Source organism: Zootoca vivipara, chromosome 3 (assembly GCF_965207765.1).
Source record: "Zootoca vivipara chromosome 3, rZooViv2.hap1.1, whole genome shotgun sequence".
NCBI classification, from domain to species: Eukaryota; Metazoa; Chordata; class Lepidosauria; order Squamata; family Lacertidae; genus Zootoca; species Zootoca vivipara.
Window position 1 is genome coordinate 83,970,638 of NC_142586.1, and position 23,985 is coordinate 83,994,622.

Below are 23,985 nucleotides of genomic sequence, written 5' to 3' on the forward strand. Positions count from 1 at the left end.
ATTTATCTTGTAAAGCCAGTGGAACACATTAGGTGGTGCATCAATAATAAAAAATAAAATAATGTTAAGCCCAGGAGAACTGATGTGAAACACAACACATGACTTAACACCTCTATATGCTACTTCAATTTGGCCATGATCTCCCATGAGTTCTTCAGGGACAGTCACATCCAAATATGGGAATAATGCCAATGGAAAATAGCACTGAGATTTTTTTTTTAAAAAAATCCACTGTCATTTGTCTTGTTCATAGCAACAGCTGATGTTTTTATAGCAGTACTGCAAGTATATTTCTCAGGGCATCTTGTAAGAGGGAAAGGAATCCTGTGGCCCTCCAAAAGTCATTGGACTGCATCAGACCTAGCCAGCATGGTTATTAGCCAGGGATGGTGGGAGTTCTAGTCCAGAAACATGAGTTTTTCTCTCTGCCTTGTCTTACAACAACCCCATAGGGCAGCATTATCATCTCCATATTACAGAGGATGAGCTAACCAGGGCCAGCTCAGAGGCTGAAGCAGCCTTGCTCAAGCAGCAGAATGTGAAGTACCAACAAAACAGCCTTCTTCAACTTGGTGCTCTCCATAACAATAAAAGGAGGCAAATGGTTAATTATTTTGTTTGCGGTTGGATTTCTAGTACAGGCTTCCCAAAACTGTGGCCCTCCAGATGTTTTGGCCTACAACTCCCATGGTCCCTAGCTAACAGGACCAGTGGTTGGGGAATATGGGAATTGTAGCCCAAAACATCTGGAGGGCCGAAGTTTGGGGATGCCTGGTACCATGAGAAGATGGCACTATTTTGACTGTATTAGGGACACAGTCAGTACTTCTGTCTGATAATGCAGTAATGCGATAATGAATAAGCTCACGACTGAGGGAACATCTGAACTGAGGACTTCCTGCTCAGACTTTCAGATGTCCCAGCTCACATGCATTCAGCATCTCATACCCCTTGGGACATTCTTCCATTTCAGCAGGATGGGAGGACCACAACTCTCACCATCTCTTGACCTTTGACCAAGCCAGTTAGGGCTGGTGGAGCTTTCTTGCACAGTATCTTTCTACACCAGGGATGAGGAATGGAGAGCCTTTGGCCCTCCAGATGCTTTTGGACTCCCAACTCCCATCAGCCCCAGCTGCAGTGCCAATGAACAGGGTGGATGCGAGATGTAGCCCAACATCCGGAGGACCATGGCTGCCCTATTGTTTCAGGTAGAGCTTTCTTTCAGGGAGAGCTCAGCCCCAGCACCTCTCAGGTGGGCGCCATTGCCATTATAACAGAACAAGGGAGAAGCTCATGGTGAGCTCCGGCACTTTTTCCTTGAAAAACACCACTGGCTTCAGGTATAACGTGGTCTTCTTCAAAGTCTTGCATTTCTGGACAAGCAGCTTCCCTGGTTTCTACAGAAAACTCCTTATCGCAGAACCCTTTCTGCGGGGGCTCTCTTTGCCTTCCCACCCATCTGAGGGTGGTACAACCATCTTCATGGATGTGCAATGCTTCACTCTACCAGAGTATTTCCAGAAGGGCTGGCCTGTTCATGGACTTCTACTTTTCCTTTTTTCAAAAGTTCTTCCGGACAGACTTCTTCCCCACCCGCCAGGCACCTTCCTTGCCACATTCCCGCGATTATACAGTCTTCCACCAGCCAGTTCTCTCCCCGCTCCCAACCTCCTTTCCGGCCAGGACCAGCCTTGGAGCGCGTGCAGACGAGCGCCCTCCCCTCAACCGTAAAAGCCCCACATTAAGTATCTACAAACAACAGCCTAACGGGCTGAGAGGAGAGAGGAGCAGGCGAGGACATGTTTCCCACATAGCGGGCGCCTCCCTTTCCTCATGGGATTCGGCCCAGCCCGGCCGTCGCCGTCCTATTGTCCCCTTCACCACCCCGGGGCTCAGGGGGGACGCTCTCTTCGGAGGCGGCGGGACGGGCTCGGCCCCCCCCCCCCGTACCTTGGCGAGGGCCTCGAGGTCCTCCCTCTCGAGACACGTGTAGTTCTCCAGCAGGTCCCATTTCTCCCGCAGCAGCCGCCGCGCCGCGTCTCTCTCGCGGGGCGACTCGAGTGCCCAGAATGCGACGCTGCCCAGCAGCAAGTAGCTCACGTAGGCGAGCAGCAAGAGCGGCGTGGCGGGAAGCCGGCGGCCTGAGGACGAGGCGGCTCCCGGCGTCGCCCGGCCGCAACTCCCGCCGCAGCCGCACATCGCCAGCTTCGTGCCTTCACCGGCCTGCGCGCAAGTTAAGTGGCTTCCCCTAAGACGCCGGCGGCTCTCTGATGCTCTGGGAGGAGCCAAGGAAGCGCCTCGAGCTTTTCAAACCGGGCGAGTAGCTCCGCTTCCGAGTCGCAGCGCGCTCACTTGCGGAGTTCGGCTTCGTTTGGCCCGCGGGAGCGAATTTGTGGCCCTCAGGGTTGGGGCCTGAGGAGGCGTTGGGTGCCCAAAACTCTCCAGAAGGGCCGCAGCATCGCCGTCCTCGTTTTAGGCCCGGCACCCCGCCAGCCCCTGGAAGTAAACGTTGAGAGAGGGAGTGCTGGCCACAGAGCTGAGTAGCTACCCAAAGAGTAACCCACATTTGGTGCATCTCAACAGGGGCCCGAGAGACCTACGGTAGCATTAGGTCGCCAGAGATGGGCGGAGCAATTCTAACTAGGTAAAGGTAAAGGGACCCCTGACCAATAGGCATAGCTGCCAAGTTTTCCCTTTTCTCACGAGGAAGCCTATTCAGCATAAGGGAAAATCCCTGTAAAAAAGGGATAACTTGGCAGCTATGCCAATAGGTCCAGTCATGGACGACTCTGGGGTTGCGGCGCTCATCTCGCTTTACTGGCTGAGGCTCATGTGGCCAGCATGACTAAGCCGTTTTCTGGCGAACCAGAGCAGCGCACGGAAACACCGTTTACCTTCCCGCCGGAATGGTACCTATTTATCTACTTGCACTTTCAAACTGCTAGGTGAGCAGGAGCAGGGACCGAGCAATGAGAGCTCACCTCCGTCGCAAGGATTCGAACCGCCAACCTTCTGATTGGCTACGCCTAGGCTCTGTGGTTTAACCCACAACGCCACCCGTGTCCTCTAACTAGGTAGAGGCACATAAACAGCATCCTAACTTCTTCTGGCCAGAAGGTCTGTGGTCAAAATCGGGGGAGGGTAGTGAAAACTTGGATTTTCTGGTCTTCCTCGGACTCCTGTGGATTTAGTTACACCTCCATTTTGGGTGGTGCAAGTGGGTGGGGCCAGCTAATCAAGGGAGTTAGGGTGCAGCCCCCACCATGCCCACCACCTTTGGCATAATTTATGACAGCAAGGCTTTCCCTCACCCATAAATAGATCTGCCAGGGCAAGTAATTGCCCTTACAGCTCAGCCAGGGGCGACATACACCGCGTACTTACCTCTCCCAGCCAATGCATCTAATGGTTTTGGATCATGCTGCTACAGACCATGGCTCCAGCTATAAGGATTAAAAGTGCTACAGTATTTCAGTTCAGGGATGATCCATTTAATAACAAGTGTCTAGGATCATTCTGGACTAGACAAATGAGGGATATTTTTAAGTGTAAATGAAATAAACATTTTGGGGGGCAAAATGACACTGAAGCATATCCATTTTCCTCAACATTCTCTTGCAATATGGGCCATGCAATATTTATTTTATTTCTTCACTTTCTATCCCATTCTTCATCAGTATACGATCCATGGGCAGGTTACATCATAAAACATATACAGTACAACAAATCCAAATACAACAGGATACATTACATTGTGAAAGTAAAACACAACTGGAATTCTTACAAATAGTCCTACATTCCTGCCACTACTTCACTATGTTTACAGCTGACCTCATAACATCAAGCCCCATCCCAAGGCCTGGGCAAAAAGGCAAGTCATTAGCTAGTACCAGAAGGCACACAGTGTCAATGTGAGCTGTACTTTGGAGTGGAGGGTCCCTGCTTTTCCTTATTTTGATTCCTTCTCTTTAAACTGGACTCGGACAGGACACTACAAATAGAGGACTCTCCTCTATAAAGTAGGGCAGAAGGCTGCCTTAGGAAACAGGAAAATACCCACCATGCCTAGGGAATTTCAAAGGAGTCCAGCACAAACATGTCAACTAACTTCCCTACTTTCAGTAGAAGACGTTCATTTCCTTCCTGCCCTGTTTAAAATGAACGTAAGAAGTGCTCTGATGGATCAAACACCTAGCGGGTCAGCATCCAGTTCTCACAGTGGCCAACCAGATTCCTGGTAATCAGAGGCTTAAGGTAAAGGGACCCCTGACCATTAGGTCTAGACGTGACCGACTCTGTGGTTGCGGCGCTCATCTCGCATTATTGGCCGAAGGAGCCAGCATACAGCTTCCAGGTCATGTGGCCAGCATGACAAACCCGCTTCTGGTGAACCAGAGCAGCACACAGGAACACTGTTTACCTTCCCGCCAGAGCGGTACCTATTTATCTACTTGCACTTTGACATGCTTTCGAACTGCTAGGTTGCCAGAAGCAGGGACCGAGCACGGGAGCTTACCCCGTCGCGGGGATTCAAACTGCCGACCTTCTGATCAGCAAACCCTTGGCTCTGTGGTTTAATCCACAGCACCACCCGCGTTCCCTCATAATTAGGATGTTCAGATACAAAAGAAGACAGGGCCATTGGACCTTTAATAGTTGTGTTGGACGTTTCAGTAGGTGGAGCTTGAATAGTTAATTACATCTACTGAGATCCCCTCTTTTACACACCTATTAGAGCAGGGGTCCCCAACCTGCGGTGGACATTACTACATCTTGAAGGAATGAGTTCCATAGCTTAACTATGTGCTGTGTGAACAAGTACTTTCTCTTACTGTGTCTTAAATTTTCCAGCATTCAGCTTCATTTGCCTTGTAACCTTAGCCGCCTTTTCTCCAAACTAAAAAGTACCAGATGGTATAACTTTTCCATGTAGGGGAGTTGCTCCAACTCCTTGATCACTTTGGTTGCCCTTTTCTGAACTTTAGGAAGAGAAGCTTTAGATTACTGGCTGTGAAGAAAGATGCCTGGAAGAGCATTACCATTCCCTGCAGCACCTTTGTGATGAACGAATGCAGGGGTAGCCAACCTTTTCTCAAAATGTTTTGGACGTCAACTCCCATCAGCCCCAGCCAGCATGGCTAGTGCTCAGGGATCAGGGGAGTTGTAGTTCTCAACATCTGGAGGGCACCATATTGGTTAACCCTGAACTAATGTGACTCTGAGAGGATTTTCTTTGATGCATCCTGTTCCATGAAGTGGGGGGGTAGGTCTGCCAATGGAGCACACAACATTTGCACATGCCTGAAATTTTACACCCACAACAGAAACTGAAGCCATGTAGAGAAGCAGTAGCTGCAGCCGTAATTCAGAATAACATGCTTTAGTGACCAGCAACCAGACTGATAGTGCAAAGGAATTATCATTGATTCCTGGAACACTAGATCAACTGTTGCCTCTGAACAGCCCAGAAACAATGAAGAAAGACATCCATGGGCCTTTCCAGCTCTGCTTTGCACCCTGTCCTGGATGATGGGAGAAACAGATGTGGTATATAAGCAAGACCATCTCGGTGAAAGGGGCAGCACAGGCCCCCAGTTCCTAACTACTGACATAGGCACATAAAAACATGATTGACGGATACAAGTGTCAGAACCCACAGAGTCTAGAACCAGGAAGTTTGGGATCTCTATGCAGCTTCCCCGTGCGGTAAGCTGGTCAAACATCTTTAGAACAATAGCTTGGAACATCTTCCTGGCAGTGAAGACTCTCATCCAGCTGGGTTAGCTATTGTGTGCTCCTAGACAGGAAGGGCTATAAAAGAGTTACTGTACAGAAAGAGGCCTTCCTTAGACAACAAGGTTTTCCTGGCTCCGGTGTCTGTGTACTCTTTCTATGATCAAAAGAATCAGTAGCAAAACACAAGGGGAAAACAGACTGTCAATTCTTTGCTTTTTTCAATTGATCTGCTTTCTGTAACCCTTATCTTTTCTCATCGATTAACTCTGCACATTTACCGTACTGTTTTTGACTGCTGTTCATTTTTCTAATTCTACATGGAAATTTATTAGTTTATTGTATCTCTTTAAATACTTCCAAAAAATCCCACTCTTCCCATATCTTTCTCTCATCTTGGACTCTTATCCTCGCTGTCATAGTTGCAAGTTCTACATATTCAAGCAACTTATATTGCCATTCTTCTTTTTTTGGAGTTTTTTGTCCTTCCATTTTTAAGCATATAATATCCTAGCCACTGTAGTTGCATAGAGGAAGAGGCTAAGTTTCTTTTTAGGGATATCTCAATTAGTTATGCTTAGTAAAATAAAGCCTCATTTTCTTTCTTTCTTTCTTTTTTGAAAAGTCAGCCTTAGCATCTTTTTGAATTCTATGTAGATCATTTCCCAATACTATTTAGCCTGTTTACAAGACAGCCACATCTGCATGAGGGTCCCCTCTACCTCTTGGCATTTCCGACATAATTTGGATCCCTTTTCACTAATTTACTAGGAGTTAAATACCACCTATAAATCATTTTTTCCCCCTTTAGGGCATAGCATACCAAGTTCAGTGTTGATTTCCATACCCTCTCCTACGCTTCCATTTCTATATTATGGCCAATGTCTATCGCCCAATGTGTCACAGTGGCCTTTATAATCTCATCCTTTGTCTCCCATTCTAGCAGTATTTTATAAATTTTTGAAATGAAATTTTCATTGCTTCCAATTATCACTTATGGATCAGTAGCAGGTTAGAAAACAAGAAGCAGAGTGTGGGAAGGTGAGTTCTTTCATTAAACTTTCATTAAATGGTCTGGAGTGAGCAGTGAGGTAGCCAAGTTTGCAGATGACACTGAATTATTATGGATTACCTTTCTAAAGTCTTAACCCATGTATGGCATCATGTATTATCTATTATCAATTACCATTTATCATTGTTGTCGTTGAATTTACGCCCCTTCCTTTCTTCTGACAGAGTCCAGGGCAGCAAACACATCCACAATACCTACCTTATTTGATGTGGAAACCATGTATAGTTTATTGCTCCTCTTTTATAAAATCCCAAAATAATAAAAAGTGTATTGGCTAGCCTCCACCCTCAAACAAGAGAGTCCAGATTTTGTGGTAAAGGTGAATCCATTTGCCAGTTTCAAGAAAGATTATGAATGGCTTCTTCAAGGGGCTTGCCATTTCCCCACAAAGAAGTGACAAATAACAAATGACCAGTTGGAGAGTAATATTCTACACACTGTTGAACACTGCAACATGTAGTATTCTGTGTGCTTAAAACATTATGATCCAGGAGATGGGGGAAAAGGTGTGTGGATTGCTATATTTTGTGTCAGACAAATCAAGCTGGTATGATACTGAATGGCTGATGTCGAGGCATGGAGTTGGAGGTTATGTGAGCCTTATATCCCTAAACTTCTTATCTTGAAATAGACAACTTTGAGGACAATTGTTATCTCCAAGAATAAAATCTGACATATGGAGTTCAATTTTACTGTTTGCTGATTATGGCTTGGCCTCCAGTGGTGTCCAAACTTTTTTCAAAGAGGGCCAGATTTGATGAAGTGAAGGGCCCTGAGGGCTGACAAAAGGGCCGACCAAAGTTGTTAACTTTTTTTAGGATTGAATTGTTGAGCTTTTTAATGATTTTACTCCAAAATTGTTGACTTTTTAAAGGATTTTACCCCCAGAAATAAACTGCCACAGGGGCCGGATTAAACCGACTGGCGGGCCGGATTAAACCCCCAAAACGGATTTTGGACATGCCTGGACTGGCTAACCTTTTGGAGGCTCAGTTTTGTGCAATTTTAATGGGGATAATTTTACTATCAGCATTTTTTTTTTACAAACGGAACCTTTCCCCATCCCGACTGGTTCTATCAAGGCTTTATAAGGAAGGGAAGGCGTCTAAGGAGTGATTGCCAGAGCTACCATTTAAAAAGTGTCACTTTTTTGGAGTTGCCAACAGAGCCCCATCTGCACCATGGAGTTCTCAGTGGAATTGATAGTTAAAGCACTCTTGAAATTGTGGTACTCTGATGGGAATAGGGATCACCTAACAACTCTCAACAGTTGGTACCTGTTGTTGTTGTTGAGAGGTGCTTGAAAACAGATGAAGGAATTCTACCCTGTTAGTTTTACTATATCTCTTAACAGCATTTGGTGCATGAAGAAACAGTGGTTTAGGCTGGTATTTGCAGAGCTCCTGACAGTCGACTCAATCTGTCCAGAAGATCCAATGGAGCTGGTAATACACAGAAGATCATCTTCATTCAACAGCTTTCTCTGTCCGGGTTTTGTCTTGCTGATCAATGTGGACATGCATGCAGCCACTTTGCAGAAGTTTGCAGAATGTAGCACACAGGTCATTCGGTCTCCCATCAGTAGAAGCAGGGACAGGAGGAAGCATGTCTTTCGCATTTTATTTGCCCTCAAGGTTCACTGCTGTATGTAGAAATCTATTTCCCACTCATTTGTTTTAGCTGTTGGCATTTCTATGTGCTAAGTAAAAGTTTAACCTTTTACACATTACTGCTACCCAGTAGTCACTTAGCTCAATCCACACTTACCAGAAGATCAGGAGGAAGGAAATTATTGAATGCTGGCTGGCCTAGCATGACGACATCTAGAATCTTGATCTCTCTTCCCACAGTGGTCCATTGTAGACTTAAGGAGTCCTAAATTGGTAGTATAGATTTTCTGGGGATCATAGGACCTAAAGCTGCAAATACCCTCAAATTTGAAGTGATTGCAGTGGATAAAATAAGTTGGTTTACCTTTCTCTGTCTCTGGTAATGGAAGAAGGGGAGGGAACAAATTCTCTCGGCAGTCTAGAAACCTGAGACCAGAATCTGTCCCAAACTTTCTTAACATGTGGAACTGGGAACATCTAAATCTTGTTCTATCCGCAAAGATCAGAACCACTTGAGAGATTTCAGATTACAGTTTGCTTAAGGAAATCACAGAAGCAGATAGCTTGATTCTCTTGATAACAGTTTTGGAGGAAAAATGAATCTCTACAAATGGTGTGTTGCAACCTTGGTAGTATCAGCTGGTTTGCTCCTGCTGGAAACAGAGGTATCCATCAGCCCAAATGCTGACTTGAATTAAACAAGATGATGTGGCCTAATGGTAGACTGTATATTTGCTGAAGGAATCAGATGTGTGGAAAACATGTGGCATTGACACTTTCAGTTTGTTTTCCTCCAAGGGCTTCATTGGGCTGTTTGCAGTACATATTGTCAAAGGGTTTCTTCTGTTTCAAAAAATCTCCTTTCCCTTACGAAGTGACCAACTCATTATGTACAGTATTTGATGCAAGGTGTCTTGCCCACAAACATCGCTTTGTAGGCATAAGGGAGAGGACAAGGGAGTTGTTGGTTTTTTGTGTTGCTTATCCATAAGTCACTCTCAGCTAGGGATGTGGATCCTGGGTTGATCAGGGTTATCCTCTAATTTGGTGACAGCTGTCTCTGCAGTGCCTGGGCCAGACTTCTGCCAATTAAGCTGTAGGAATTTCTCCATCAAGTCAGCTCCCAGATTAAAGATCAGAGCGAGCCAGACTAAGCCAAAAATAATCCAGATTGCTGCCAGGCTTCTGTACACTGATATATAATGCTTATTAGGATCTGTGCCTAGAAAGAAAGAAAAAACCAAGAAAACCCACAAGTAAGAATTGGTTTCTTTATGATTGGGAGGAATATGTGCCAACACAATGAACACCATGCACACATACACAACTCATATGCACATGTGTACAAAACCATGCAAGATTGTTAACTGGCATTCCACCCGTGTGTATTTGTTCACAGATTAGAGGTGGTGTGATATTTTCCTGGATACTCATTATAATGAGTTGCATGCCTAGGATAGGTTTGGCTTTTTACAGTGTGATATGTCGGATTATGCCCATTCTCACTTTCCCTAGGTTTACAACTTCCCCAGACTGTTATCATCCCCAGTGTTGCCACCAGCTCCACTGTTAGCATGAACGAGATCTACATGGAACTAGCCTTACTATAGCCATCAGGTCATTGTCCCTGAGCCTTGCTACTCTGATGACAGCAACACAGAGAAGGATTTTTTTAAAATCATGCTGCATAAACTAATTAGCTACTAATGCCAGAATATCTGTGTTCATCTAGTCCAACATTATCTGCTCCAATTGGCAATAGTTCTACAGAGTGTAAGGCAGAAAGGTGCTTTTCTTATCATCTGCTACCTAATTCTTCTAACAGGAGTTTCTGGGGGGGGCATGGGGGAGATTGAAACTAGGACCTTCTGCAAGCAAAGCATATGTGCTACCACTGAGCTGTGTCCTCTCCCCTGACAGGTCAAGAGAAAACAATTTGGGATACACATGACCTCAACTTGGTCCTGTAACTAGATTTAGGAAAAGCAGATGAGTCTGCAAGAAAGTTTCACGTGTTGCTGGCTCTGCATGAAAGCAAACCAGAGATGCAGGAAGTGGTACTTGGGGAACAAAGAGGAACCAAAGTGTCAGGGAGAAATAAGCTTCCCTATGCATGGAGGCGTTTTGTGTGTGTGTGTGTGTGTGTGTGTGTGTGTGTGTGTGTGTGTCTATAAATAAAATAGAACACACTGCAGTTTCTTACTGCACAAATCAATGGCAATCTCAAGGATCCTTTTTTTCTCCAAAGCAAATACAATGAGGAAAAAGGAACAAACATTTATGTCTGTTTCCAAAAAGAAGACCATGTAATGTTGTCAGCTCCTATAGCAGTCTATGCACAGGTTTAAACAAAACAAAACAAAATGGCACCATAGGCATTTCCTATGTTATGAATAGTGTGTTAAGTCATCTTGACTGTGCCATTTTGCAGCACATGGTTTTTCGCAACATGTTTTTGTGTAGAATGGCACCAAACACACAATATTTTTCAGACATGGAAGGAACAGCATTTGTTTTTTGTTTTTGTTTTGCGTGATTTGTGAACTTGGCTGAGCACATTTCAGGCTCTATGTGTATATACAACCCCCCCCCAAAAAAACCCCATCTATATATGCCTTGTAAATGTAGGTAAATGTAAATATATGCCCATCTATATATGCCTATATATGCCTTGTGTAAATGTAGGGTTGTCACCATCGTGCTCAGCTTATACGTTTCCCAGAAGCATCTGGCTGGTGAATGTTCAAGATGGAATGCTGGACCAGATGGACCTGACTGGTCTGATCCATCCAGCAAGACACTTCTAATTCCAGTTACTCCTTTCAGGATTGGAGGACCTTAACAATGCATTGAGCGGGAGAAATAAAAATAACAGAAGGAGCACCCCTCTGCCAGTCCTGTGCTGCTTAGTGTGGAACTGTTCCTATCACTATAAATGAGGAGACTCACTCATGGCCATAGTAAACAAGCAGGGCTGGCTCAAGACATTTTGCTGTCTGAGGCGAACAAAAGATGGGGCACTTCCCCAGAGTATTTGAGGGCAGCAAGCTAGTGTAGGGGATGCAGTCACATCCCTGGTCACTCCCCCTACCTCAGCATCTGCCACCTGAGGCAGTTGCCTCACTCTGCCTCATTGTAGGGCCGGCCCAGATCACAAGCAAATGGCCATTGCTATTAGTTCACTTTGTCATTGGTTTTATGCTTAATTTGATTGGGCGTCATGTGATTTAAGCAAGAGCATGTTTTAAACCAATGTCTTTTCCTCCTTGAAAGTATAACTCCTTTACGTAGTTCTTAATAGAGCTGGTTAGCTGGTTAAGCACTGTTTAGTGAATGAATGCATGAATGAATCAATTTTGGCACTTATTTGCAGCCTCAGCAGAGAAGCCATGAATAATCTAGATGTCATATGCACTGATTGCACTGTGATCACATTGCTGGATTTCACTAGAGTTCCTCCTAATCAAAGTTAGTTGAGAGAGGAGGACGATCTCAGGGGTAGAATATGTCACCACCACCACCCTTTCTATTACCTACTACATAGTCTCCAAATCCGATGGTGCTGAGGGTGATAAAGGTGAAGTAGAAGCCTTCTCCATAACTCCAGCCTTCCACGTAACTGAAGATCATGGGTGGGAAAACCAGAAAAAGCAAAGTCCCAACCATCAGGAAGAATCCCATTGTCAGAGTCTGAACCACCTGAGAAACATGAGAAGGGAAATGACAGTTTAGAAGGACTATGCTTCTGCCTGGCATGACTTGGTCTGGTTGGTCTGAGTGCTTTCAGATCTGCTACCTTAAGGCTGTTTCATACCATTTCATACTGTTTTATAGACCCCCAGTGGAACTTCTAAAAACTTCTTCCATGGAGCAAAGTTCCATGTAAATCAGAAGTGGGGAACCTTTTCTGTCTGGTAGGCCAGATCCTTATCCCATCTGTCAATCATCTGTTGTCACTATGATGTCAGGTGACCTTGTACTGTGAAGCCTCTGTTTTCAGGACTTCAAAGTACAGTGCAGGTTGATTGAAAGGCCTTTTGCAAGCAGCCCCATACTGCTCTTTAAACTTCCTAAAACTGGAGGTTAAAATAGTAGCACAGGGCCGCTTCCCAATGGGCTTTCAAACAACCTCACACTGCTCTTTGAACCTCCATATTTCAGAGGTTCAATGAGCAGTGTGGGGCTATTTGAAAACCCCTTTGAGAGCATTAAAAATAATACTAATAATATTTTTTTATTTATACCCCACCCTCCCCAGTCAGAACCGGGCTCAGGGCGACTCACACCAATAAAATTACAATAAAACATAAAAAGCAATAATTAAAATACAGATTAAAATACAGTATTAAAATTTAAAATGCAGCAGCATAGGACTGTTTACAAAAGGGCTTTCAAACAGCCCCATACTGTTCACTAACCCTCCATTTTTTTGGAAATTCAAGGAACAGCACTGGAGGGAGAAGTGGTTTTCAGTCAATGGAAGCCATTTCACTCTCCTGGAATGCACTCCTTCTGGAGAACACCCTGCTCTAGCAGAGGAACAACTGGGAACTCACTTTAAGTTCCCAATTGCTCCTTTAAAGCCCTGCCCTTACCTGCCCCACACCTGACATCATATATGTATGTCAGGTGCAGGGTGGGTGGGTGTAGTTTGCCCAGAAACACTTCTCAGCCCAAACGGGAAAGCCTGGCAGGCCAAGTTTGGAACATGGGTCAGAGGCTCCCCTCCCCAGATGTAAATGATGGCGGTCTTTAGCCTCTTAACTGTGTATTCAGGAGACTGACCTTTGCATAGCAAAAAGACAAAAAGTAGGAAAAGACAGAATTTGTGTCCCTTTCCATGTCTAGACAGGAGTATCCCCCCTCCAAGCTCACAAGGGCTAGAGAAGTTTAATCAACTAGTGTTAATTAATGCCTCCTCCACAATTCACTCCTAGCATTCTAGAAATCTTTATCAAACCAAGACTTGGTCTGTTTTCTTCTTCCTGTTGTGCAGGCAGAAGTCCTTGAGCTAATGGGAGGACTTCGTTGGATGCAACCTATGATCAACCGTGATCACATATTAAAACAACAGGTAATGGGCTTGTTAAAAAGAATAACAGATAGGAACTTGTTAAAAAAGAAAAAGAAGGTAAGGGCCTGGTAAAGTGAGGAGTGGAAGTCAAGAATAGATGAAGACAAGAAGACAATTCAAGGAACAAGCACAAACAGATTCTTGGCAATAGACAATTGGTGGTGCAGAACAGGGACCCAAGACTGACCCCAGAAAACATTTTATGGAGTTAGGAAACAGTTAACTGGGAATGCAGTGGGCAGGACTGCTGATACAACTAGCCACAAGAACTTTCATATGCAGTTTTTTTCTGCAAAAGAGGCAAAGTTTGTGGACTAGGAGGCAACTAGAGCAGTTTTAAAATCTGCAGTTCCCCTGAGCTATGTCAGGTAGGATTTTTGTTCCTTCTAAATAAGAAAGTAGTAGTGGAAGAAAAACCTGCTTTGAGAAAATACCAAAAAATGTCCTTCCCTCTAAAATTGCATATTCATACCTAGAAAGCATACTATACTGGGAAATAATATGAATAATCTGTCTGATATTTGTGTTTTGTGAAATTGGAATCTTTCATCCTGCTTCCAGGATTTCAAAACTTGATATGTCATGAGAGATTAACAGTGTGATCCTATACATTTTTACTTGTGACTAAGTCCCTTTGAGTTCAGTGTAACAAACTGCTATGGAAGTGATTCTAGCCTAAGTACCAAAGGCAGAGATTTGGGTTGGGTTGATGGTGTCTGCTATTTCTGGGAACAATGATTTAGAAATGGCTTTTTCCTGTATGTCTTTTTCCTTTGTCATGGAGTCATGGAACATGCTCATTTTTAAAACACACACCTCATGAAATCTGTTTTTCTCAGGAGTGAAAAGGCTCCTTTGTGTGGTACGGGCCACACAGTTTAGAACGAGCCCAAACAATTGTCTCCTGGAATATCCCTGTGAACAGTTGTAATTCAGAGGAGGCATCTACAAAGTTTGCCTGGCCCTAGAGGCTAGCTGAATTTCTGGTTGCCACAGTGCCTGATCCCAGTCTCTGACTCAATGGTTGAGGTAAATTCTCATTTCTGGTTAGGTCCAAGGAACAAGCAAGAAGTCTTGTTTGTTTATGGGTGTCTATGAAGCCCAGTGCAAGGTCAGGGACAAACCCCTGCCCTTTATTCCAGATCCAAGACTTGGGAGAAGAGATTGGTCTTACCAGTGAGGGTACACTGCACTGGAGATGATTTCACCAAAGCCTAGTGTGTGGTCATGAGGACCTTCCTAGTTCCCACTTTGTGCTGGGTCAGGCATTAACTAGATCAGATAGGGTTGCCCCTGCTGACAGCTACTCAAAATTTCCTCAGACCCTCTTAATTCACACTGGAAATTGTTGTATAAGGAGAGAGGATATGTAGCAGTCAAATGAGTAGGTATGGACTGAGCAGATTGCATCTCACAAACATTTCAGTGTCTTTCAGGTGCTGGACATGTATTCAGAGCAAGGTATTGTCTACCACCCCAGAGCGAAAGAGATAATGGAAAGAGGATGGAGAAGGCCCCTCCTGCTCCCTTGATATGCAACCTGGAACCTTCTAGAACAAGGGTGGGGAATCTCAGGCCCCTTAGGATGCTTCCCAGGCTATGCCACCTCCCCAGACCACACCCCTCACTGGCCCTGCCTCAGATCCTCTTGAGTGCTTTTGCCTGGCTGTGATGTGTCCTTGAATTGTGACCAGACCATGCCTTTTGGTTGGATGGATGGAGGAACGTGTTGCTGTCTGCCTGGATAATTCTTTGATTTCTGGTGCTTCCAATGTGGCATACTTTAACCAGGCAGGGGTCACCTTCATTTTTATGCAACTGATTTTTGTTTGTTTGTTCCAAGAACTAATTGTGCAACTTAAGTTCTACTGATGGTAAACAATGAGGGCCATCTCCATGGGGCAATAGTGTCTTGAGGCACCAGTGTTCTCAGTAAAACAAAGGTTTCTCTTCAGCTCACCTTATACTTCCACAAGCAATTACACCTTCCTGCAATTTGTCTTCTCCACAAAAGACTGAGTGTCTCATGCAACTTGAAGAGACCACTCATCCTAATGACCTTTTGATAGTTTAGATTTACTGGGTGGTGAAGGTTGTTTATTCCTTTTAAAATAATTTTTTACAAATTTTGAGGGGTAGGGTGGTTTCCACTTGTTAAAGATTTTTTTTTAAAAAAATACTTTTGTCATGTCTGTCATCTTCATTTGTCACTGTGTTCTGGCAATCCTGTTTTTATATTACTGATACTTTCATTTTGCGCATCATCACCATCCAACTCTGCCCCCATCTCCTTCCATGAAACCTTGCCTGCTTCCTCCAACATTTTCTCTTGGAGCTACAAACCGTATGGAATCATTTGTTATTCTTCATATGAGGGATCTTTTACATTTATAGGACTGCCGGAACTGCATTTGCTGAAATGGAGTCTGACTCATTCTTTCTATAGCGGTTTGCAAGAATAGGTTCTGGTAAATGAGAAAATGACACAGAACAGAGAACTGACTTGATAGCAGCCATGGGTGTTTGCAATCAAGCAACCTGTATCTGTTCAATTTAAAGCTGTCTTCTTCTTCTTCTTCTTCTTTTGGAAATTCAAGTACATCCCTGTCCCTAAGTCCTGAGTCAGCAAATTACTGTCACAGGAGGGGAAGCAACATCTGTATGAGTTATAATGGGTCTACGGCATCCCTGCCTGTCCTAAAATGATACACGAAAGTCACCTTTGAAAAGCAAGGAAAGGGTAACAATGTTAAACAAGCATCTGTACCTGAGCTCGGCCTGGCTTGTGGACCCATCTCTCCAAGTTGATCAGGTGAATGGTGAGCCCTTTCCCCAGCTGATTGAGAAATGCTAGATTAAGGGGCACACCAAACAAGGCATAGAACACACAGAAGACCTGCCCTGGGACTGTGCTGGGGGCCAAATTCCCATAACCTGAAAGGAAAGCAAAAAGAATTGAAAATAGTCACACTCACTTAATAGGCCTCAACATTTGCTTTTACCACATCGGACATGGGGGGAAGAAGCCAGGAATAGTCATCTCTATTGGGTGACTATAATCCCAAATTCCACATGAAGTTACAGACTCCCCACACCTCATTTATTTGAAGCACATTTGTCACTATCTTGTTGGGGGAAAGTGGGCAGCGTGTAGCTGTCTACTCAGAAGCACACTCCGTTGAATTCTATGGTACTTATTCCTTGGTGAGCAAGTTTAGAACTGCTACAGAGCATTGGCTGGTTCATGCTGTATATTTACAAAGCAGACACTTTCAGATTTCCCTGAGTACCGGTATGCAATGGGACCCCACCAATCCCCACCTGCCTGGCTTTTTACTGGGGGTGACCCTTCTCACTAGTTCCTCTTCCTTAGTTTCAGTGTTGCCCTCAACAGGGAAGAGGTTGGAGACAAAACGAGAATGAGTTGGCTCTGCCTGTCATCAGTTGTGGCTCCACCTACTGTTGGTCTCCATGGCTACTGCCCTACCAGTTCTGATTGGCACTAGTTACTGCTGGAATGCACTTCATAGACTTCAACACATGCAAAACTGGCTACACACACACACACACACACTCCATCCTACAGGACCAGAACGTCCAGTACGTCATGGAAAACGTATGCATAAAAATGGGCGTTGGTTGAATATATGGCTTTTTAAATACATCTTTCCACACCCGAGACCCTTCTGACGCAGGTTTCCCAGGTTCGCATTGTACCTTCAGTCACAGATGATTCAGTACTTCACTGAAAATCTTGCAGAACTCCAACAAGGAAAGATTTATCGGGGGGAACCTCCTGCAAAACACCCAGCTCACCTTACCTACGGTGGTGACCACCGTTCCTGCAAAGAAGAAGCTGTTGCTGAAGTCCCAGTTGCTGGGGTTGGTTGAGTTCCCTTCAGGGTTGACACCTTTCTCCCAGGCTTCCATAATGACCTGAAGTGGGATCATTTACAGGGGGAGGAATAGAAGAATGTTGTCACGTCATGAACTGAAGGAGCGTCTCCACCCCCATCATTCTGCCCGGACACTGAGGTCCAGTACCGAGGGCCTTCTGGCGGTTCCCTCGTTGTGAGAGGCCAAGTTGCAGGGAACCAGGCAGAGGGCCTTCTCGGTGGTGGCGCCCACCCTGTGGAATGCCCTCCCATCAGATGTCAAAGAGAAAATTAGCTACCAGATTTTTAGAAGACATCTGAAGGCAGCCCTGTTTAGGGAGGCTTTTAATGTTTAATAGATTGTTTTATTTCATTTTTCTGTTGGAAGCCGCCCAGAGTGGCTGGGGAAACCCAGCCAGATGGGCGGGGTATAAATAAGAAATTATTCTTATTCTTATTATAACTGGGAGAGTCTCACCAGCCAGAGAGCAAAGCACATTTATACGACCACAGGTTCAGTTGCTTTTGAAGCAGGGCTGAAAAGGACAACGGTCAATGGGCCAAAGTAAGCAGCACTTCTTGATACACCAACATACCCACATAGCTTCATAAAGTGGCTCTGTATATGCAAAAAACCATAAAGTGGTTTCTTGGTAAGGATTTCCTGGTTAATGCTGGAACTGTTTGGACTGTAGATATGCTTTTGCATTGCTCCTGCACTCTGTGATCAACACTGTGATCTGAGTGGGCTAGTGGAAGGGGCATCTGCTGTGGGCCAAAGTGTATTAGGGAAAAGAAGGGGAGACATCATACCTGTTAAGTTTAATACATAGTGTCAGCTGTGTTCTAACTACCTGGTTGCTGGTGTCCCAGACATTGTCCTTGACATTATTGCTCCCTGCCGTGCCTGTTTCACTCTAAGGCAAAGAGGAGGAACCTGTGACCTAACAGATGCTTCTGCATTACAGCTCCCATCAAACTTGAGCACTGTCCATGCTGGCTGAGGGCCACAGGTTCCCTAGTCCTGTGTTAAAGGTCTTCCACTACCATGGGCATAGCCAGGATTTTTGTTGGTGGGGGCAGAAACTCAGTTAAGTATTTTTTTAATTGATTTACTTGATTTGGGGGAAGCAGCTGCCCCCCTGCTCCCCTTTGGCTATGCCCATGTACGCTACTGTTTGTGATTAAACAGTGTCATTGGCTGTGGCCCAAGAAAATGCCTAACCTTATGAAACCGCTTCATATGCCACAGAAATCAGAAAAGCGTCAACAGAGAAACCCAGCAGATAGATACAGATGATGAGAAGTTCATCCTTGCAGACTCAAGGATGCTGAGTGATGGTGTAGCTTAGCATGAAACATCGCATCAAAAGGGTGTGCTAAGATACAATAGGATGAAGCCAAGGGTGGTGATAAGGATTCCTATTTACTGAATAAGGTCATGGATGATTTATTTTGATGAGATATTTACGGTAAAAGCTGTTGTGTTGTAGCTGAAATTTTGGTGCCCTCTAGTGGTTTTGTTTGTATAGCAACCACTGCTGTAATCCTTGCGACATACCTACATCAAAAAAGTTTCCTTTTAATGAAAACACTTATGCACATGCCCTGGCTTTTCTGAACTTCTGCTTATATAACAGAGGAGAAAATGCTCAGCTCCCCCGCTCCCCAAATGACCTGCATTGTTTGCCTTTGGACAGCAATGTGCAGGGGTCTTCTCACTGTTTAAAACATCGTGGCAGAGAAAATGTTAAAACAAAATAGCAATTTGTGTATGTTATGAAGCACCCCTAAGCTTTGCTGTGATAGCCTGCCTCTCAGATGGAAGTGTTAGTTATGGCCTTAAGAGAGACTGCATTACAGAAAGCCAGGCTTACATGTCCAAGCGAGCTGAGTTGCAGAGAGCATCTGGTAAATATTTATTACCTGCCCTTCACCCCAAGGTTCCAGGGTGGGTGACAACATCAAATACATTTCATAGAATCATAGAACTGTCCAATCCCCTGCAATGTTGTAATAACAGCTAAAGAATCTCTGACAGATGGCCATCCAACCTCTGCTTCACGAAACCCAATCAATGGGAATCCATCACCCTCTGAAGTAGTCTAAGCTCTTGCTGTCAGAAATGTGTAAATTTAAAAGTAAAAGGACATCAGGCTCCTCCTGGAAGTATATAACCAATATAGTGTCACCTACATGTCATTCCCTCTAGCCACCACCTGCTCCCCCACACAATTACTAATCAATGTTTTGATAGCCTGAGGATCTTGCCAGCAGAGCCCAGAACATATGTTACCCCCTTTCCTCATTTCATACACACAGCAGAATAATATTTTTCCAGAAGGCATTTTGCAGTTCTTTAGACAAACTCTTCCCAGCTGGCACCATTCAAAAGCTTCTTAAACCTATTCACTGTCAGGAAGGCGGGATTTACAGTCTTTGTTTCTATGTTAATTTCGGAAGCCCAGCTCAAGCCTAAGAGGGAATGCTTTTCATAACAGTGGCCAGGAATCTCTGGCTGGTCAAGAGGATTCATCTGTCTCTACATAAGAACATTTCTTGTGGACTCCTTCCCAACTCATCTTCTCTCTTAGGCTTTCTTTCACTCCTGCACTGAAGAGACTTCCATCCATTCCCATCAACCCCTATGGACCCGACTCACAGAATAAGGATAAGGCATTCAACTCTTTCTATCAAGCTCAGCAGCTGGCCCAAGCCCCCTCTCCTCCTACCTTCAACTTTGGAGCCCCCTTTCTTGGGGAGAACTGCTCTCTTTCTCTCTCCTTGCTGTGCTAATTTCTTCCTCCTTAGTTATGTCACCCCAGAATCTCAGATTCCCCTATTTTCACTACTCTCAGCCATTGTCTCAAATTCTCCCACTTTTCTTCTGATTTCTTAACTAGAATTTCCCACAAAGCCCCAATTTCCAGTCCTCCCTTATCCAGAAAAGTTCGACTGCTCGTTCTATATCCTCTGGCATAACTTTCATTTCTTCAGCTCAGCCCCCCTCCCCAATTTATCTAGTCCCACCAAACTCTGGAGTGCATCCAGGTTTTAGCCCTAAAACTCGGTGTCAGGATTTCATGTGAGAATTGCAGGCATGCATGTAAACTGTACTCTTCATAACCATTATCATGCCCAATGCAAAACCAGTGGTTTCAAATGGGAGCACAGCTAAATGATAGAAAACTCCTTTAAACATTTCAAGTAGTGAACTAAAAGCTTGTTTTCTCAGAAACAGGATCTCAAAATTCATGGCAGAATTGAGATTTTTAAATTAAACAAAGGATTAAATTTCCCATGATTCCTTAGCAACTGTATCTGCATTTACTGTTTCATATGCAGCCCTTTAAATCTGGAGAACTTTTCAACCTGGTTTTGAGAACTCATTTAATATCCATCAGTAATGAACTGGAAAGCCAGGTGTCAGTGGCTGTGCACTGCATAGCTTCCTCAACTCCATATTTTTAACATCCTTAGTTTTATCTCAACAAAGGAAATGTATTTCTAATTAAATCTTCTTAGAGAGGGAAGTTGCATGAATAGAAATGGGCAAATGATTTGGGGATATAGTTGCTCAAGTGTTTCTGGCAAAAAGCAACGACAAAAGCAATAGTAATAGCAACAGCAACAAATAATTCAGGTGATGAATGCAGAACCTATTTGGGTACAGATTTATGTGCATTTGGGTCTGTTCACAAGTTCCATGTCCACAGGAAGTTTCAGAGGGAGGGACATCACACTTGTGGCCACACAGCCACAATCCACAGAGCAACCACTCTGCAGCGAATGCACTTCTGGGTGGGGCAGGGGGAGTGGGAAAGAGGAAAGAATAACATTTCCCTATTCAAAAAACACTGGAAAGTTAAGAAACAACAATATTCACCCACTGAAGGTGCAGCCTTGAAGAGAAGACATGTAGGAAACCAGAAACACGTGTGCATTTACAACTCATTAAAATAGATTGTGGAGGGAAGCCTTTGGTCATATTAAAACACACATACATATACCCCACTGTAAAACCTTATTCATAGGATGAAAAGGGAAAACTGGAACAGCAGTATAATTTCAAGCTCAATATTAGCTGCATTGCTAAATTTTGAAAAGGGATTAGGGATCAGAGAGAAAAATCAAGAAATTCAAAATGGCTGCCGCATACATAGGTGTTTCCACAGCACTGATTTCTCCTAATCATATGATCTCTTCTGGGCATTCTCTGCTGGTTGTTGTTGTCCATTTTCAATTCCTACGGGCACAGATCCTCTCTAGAACGATAGTATCAGAAGTTGTGGAAGACCCAAGTCCCAGGCTCTAATCCTATGCCAGGATTTCCTGCACCCCACCCACCCACCCACCCCACCATTAAAGTTACATGATGCAAAGATGAACATAAAGTTGGTTCCTTGGGATTGTTCTCCTTACCTGCACAAATTGCTCCAGGGCTTGTCGATCCAAGCACGTGTAATTCTGCAGGAACTTGAGTTTCTCCATTTGGAACTGGTCCCGAGTCTTGGCTTCTGCCTGCTTTTCCAGTAGCTGAAACACCAAGGCCCCCAAGAGGAGGTAGAAGAGGTACCCCAGCACCAGGGGCAGAGTCCAGCTGAGCTGCCGGTTGCACACTGTGAGGTAGGGCATGACTGTTGTTGAGAAGGCAGGGGCGACCTAGTTGAGTGGAGCACTCACTGGGTTAATGTTCCTGTTCCAAGAGGCACGGAAGAATCGCACGGCTGTATTCTCAGCTCACGCTGCTGAGATTCTGTTTAAACAGCTTTATGAGCATCAGGTCTGGATAACACGAGACTAATGCAAACAGATTTCACGCACCTTTATCTTTCATTCAGCTGGGAGCAGCACACTTACGGCTAAAGACCTACTGTAGCTGTCTGTCCTATGAAGATGCTCACATAGTTTTAGGGAATAGTGAGTGTAAGGCGGCTCTGCTCTCGAAGCTGATATCTTAATTTCCTGGATGGGCCGATGGTGATAAAAAGTTACTGATCAACTGTGGCTCATGTTGGTGGATCGGCCAGTGTGAAAGTGCAGGAGCTGTGATGCTCACAGCACTTTGCTGTAACCGCTAGACAACAGTACAAGGGTACGTTACTTGAGGAAAGATTTCCTGAAGCAAAGGGAATACCCAACACCCCCAAAAGGCTTCTAACTGTGGCTTGTAATATAGGGAGCACACCGCATTTGTCTGCCTTATTAATTGCAAACTAGATTCTCATCGTTAGCATAACAAGTTCGCCACCCAGCTTTTCAGCTGTATTCTGTGTTGTTGATGTTTGTACATGACCGAATCTCTCATCTTTGCTGCTTCCCATCTCTAGGTTGCCCTTTCAGTCTAAGGTGTGTGTGGGAAGCTGGTTAAAGGTTAATTTTTAGCTCAGATGATCCCACAGATTTGCCTGGAAGGAAGCAATGGTTTCGTGGACAGAAAGTGGCAGAGAACCTCCAAGGTTAGTCGGAAATTGTCTTGGGTGCACATGGAAGATCCTTGACCAAAAAAACAGTCCCTGGTACCCTTTTTAATAAGCAATTCCCTATTCTGCGTTTAAGGAACATGGTTTTTGTTAACCAGAAGAGCACCACTTGCAAAGAAAGCATTACACTGACGATCTTGAGCTAGGGCCCCTATTTATTTGCTACTCTGATATCTTGATTTCCATTTGTCATGGAATCCAAGGTGATGCAAATGCAATCCCCAGGCAGTCACCCATCCAGGCACTAACAACATCCAGACTTCCTTAGCTTCAGCAAAGTGGTGGGCTCACATGCCTTTGGACCACACTCTGCTCTGTGCTAATGCACATCCTTTCCATCTAGGCCTCATTCTCTACCTGTTATCTCTAGCTGAAAGATCTCAGGTAGGTGAATTAAAAACCTCTACACCACCTAATGCCTTGGGGGAGATACTATCAAATATAATAAATAAAGTATTTACATTTTATTTAGTTTGAATGTGTCAACTGCCTAGAGGACATGGCTAACTGTGTGGTATATAATTTCCAAAAAATTAAATATGTAACCAAATGGAGGGTGGTGATTCAGGAGAATGGGTGGCACCAGCAATATCTCTTTTAGGAGAAAACCCAGTTTCTGGGATTTTGCCTGGCATTTGAAACAAGTGGAAACTTCCTCTGAATTTAGCACCGTGTTTGGATGCTGCAGTTGTGTTGTTGTTGTTTAGTCGTTTAGTCGTGTCCGACTCTTCGTGACCTCATGGACCATAGCACGCCAGGCACTCCTGTCTTGCACTGCCTCCCGCAGTTTGGTCAAACTCATGTTCGTAGCTTCGAGAACACTGTCCAACCATCTCGTCCTCTGTCGTCCCCTTCTCCTAGTGCCCTCAATCTTTCCCAACATCAGGGTCTTTTCCAAGGATTCTTCTCTTCTCATGAGGTGGCCAAAGTATTGGAGCCTCAGCTTCACGATCTGTCCTTCCAGGGAGCACTCAGGGCTGATTTTCTTAAGAATGGATAGATTTGATCTTTTTGCAGTCCACGGGACTCTCAAGAGTCTCCTCCAGCACCATAATTCAAAAGCATCAATTCTTCGGCGATCAGCCTTCTTTATGGTCCAGCTCTCACTTCCATACATCACTACTGGGAAAACCAT

General features: G+C 44.5%; 2 protein-coding genes across 2 annotated transcripts in view; both read right to left on the minus strand.

Annotated features, from left to right (window-relative positions):
• The window catches only part of KCNK17 (potassium two pore domain channel subfamily K member 17), a 30,537-nt gene extending 28,274 nt beyond the window's left edge, over positions 1 to 2,263 (minus strand). The window contains exon 1 of the mRNA XM_035110509.3: positions 1,954 to 2,263. Coding sequence (XP_034966400.2) covers positions 1,954 to 2,202 — 249 coding nt within the window. The 5' untranslated portion in view covers positions 2,203 to 2,263. The remainder of the gene's footprint in view (positions 1 to 1,953) is intronic.
• A 5,872-nt stretch (positions 2,264 to 8,135) lies between these two features.
• On the minus strand, positions 8,136 to 22,107 carry KCNK16 (potassium two pore domain channel subfamily K member 16). The gene is made up of 5 exons (XM_035110648.3): positions 21,790 to 22,107; positions 17,314 to 17,428; positions 16,260 to 16,426; positions 11,952 to 12,117; positions 8,136 to 9,640 (listed from the first exon to the last, which is right to left on the minus strand). The coding sequence occupies exons 1-5, from the start codon at positions 22,000 to 22,002 to the stop codon at positions 9,417 to 9,419; spliced, it is 885 nt and encodes a 294-aa protein (XP_034966539.2). The 5' UTR covers positions 22,003 to 22,107; the 3' UTR covers positions 8,136 to 9,416.
• Positions 22,108 to 23,985: the final 1,878 nt, after the last annotated feature.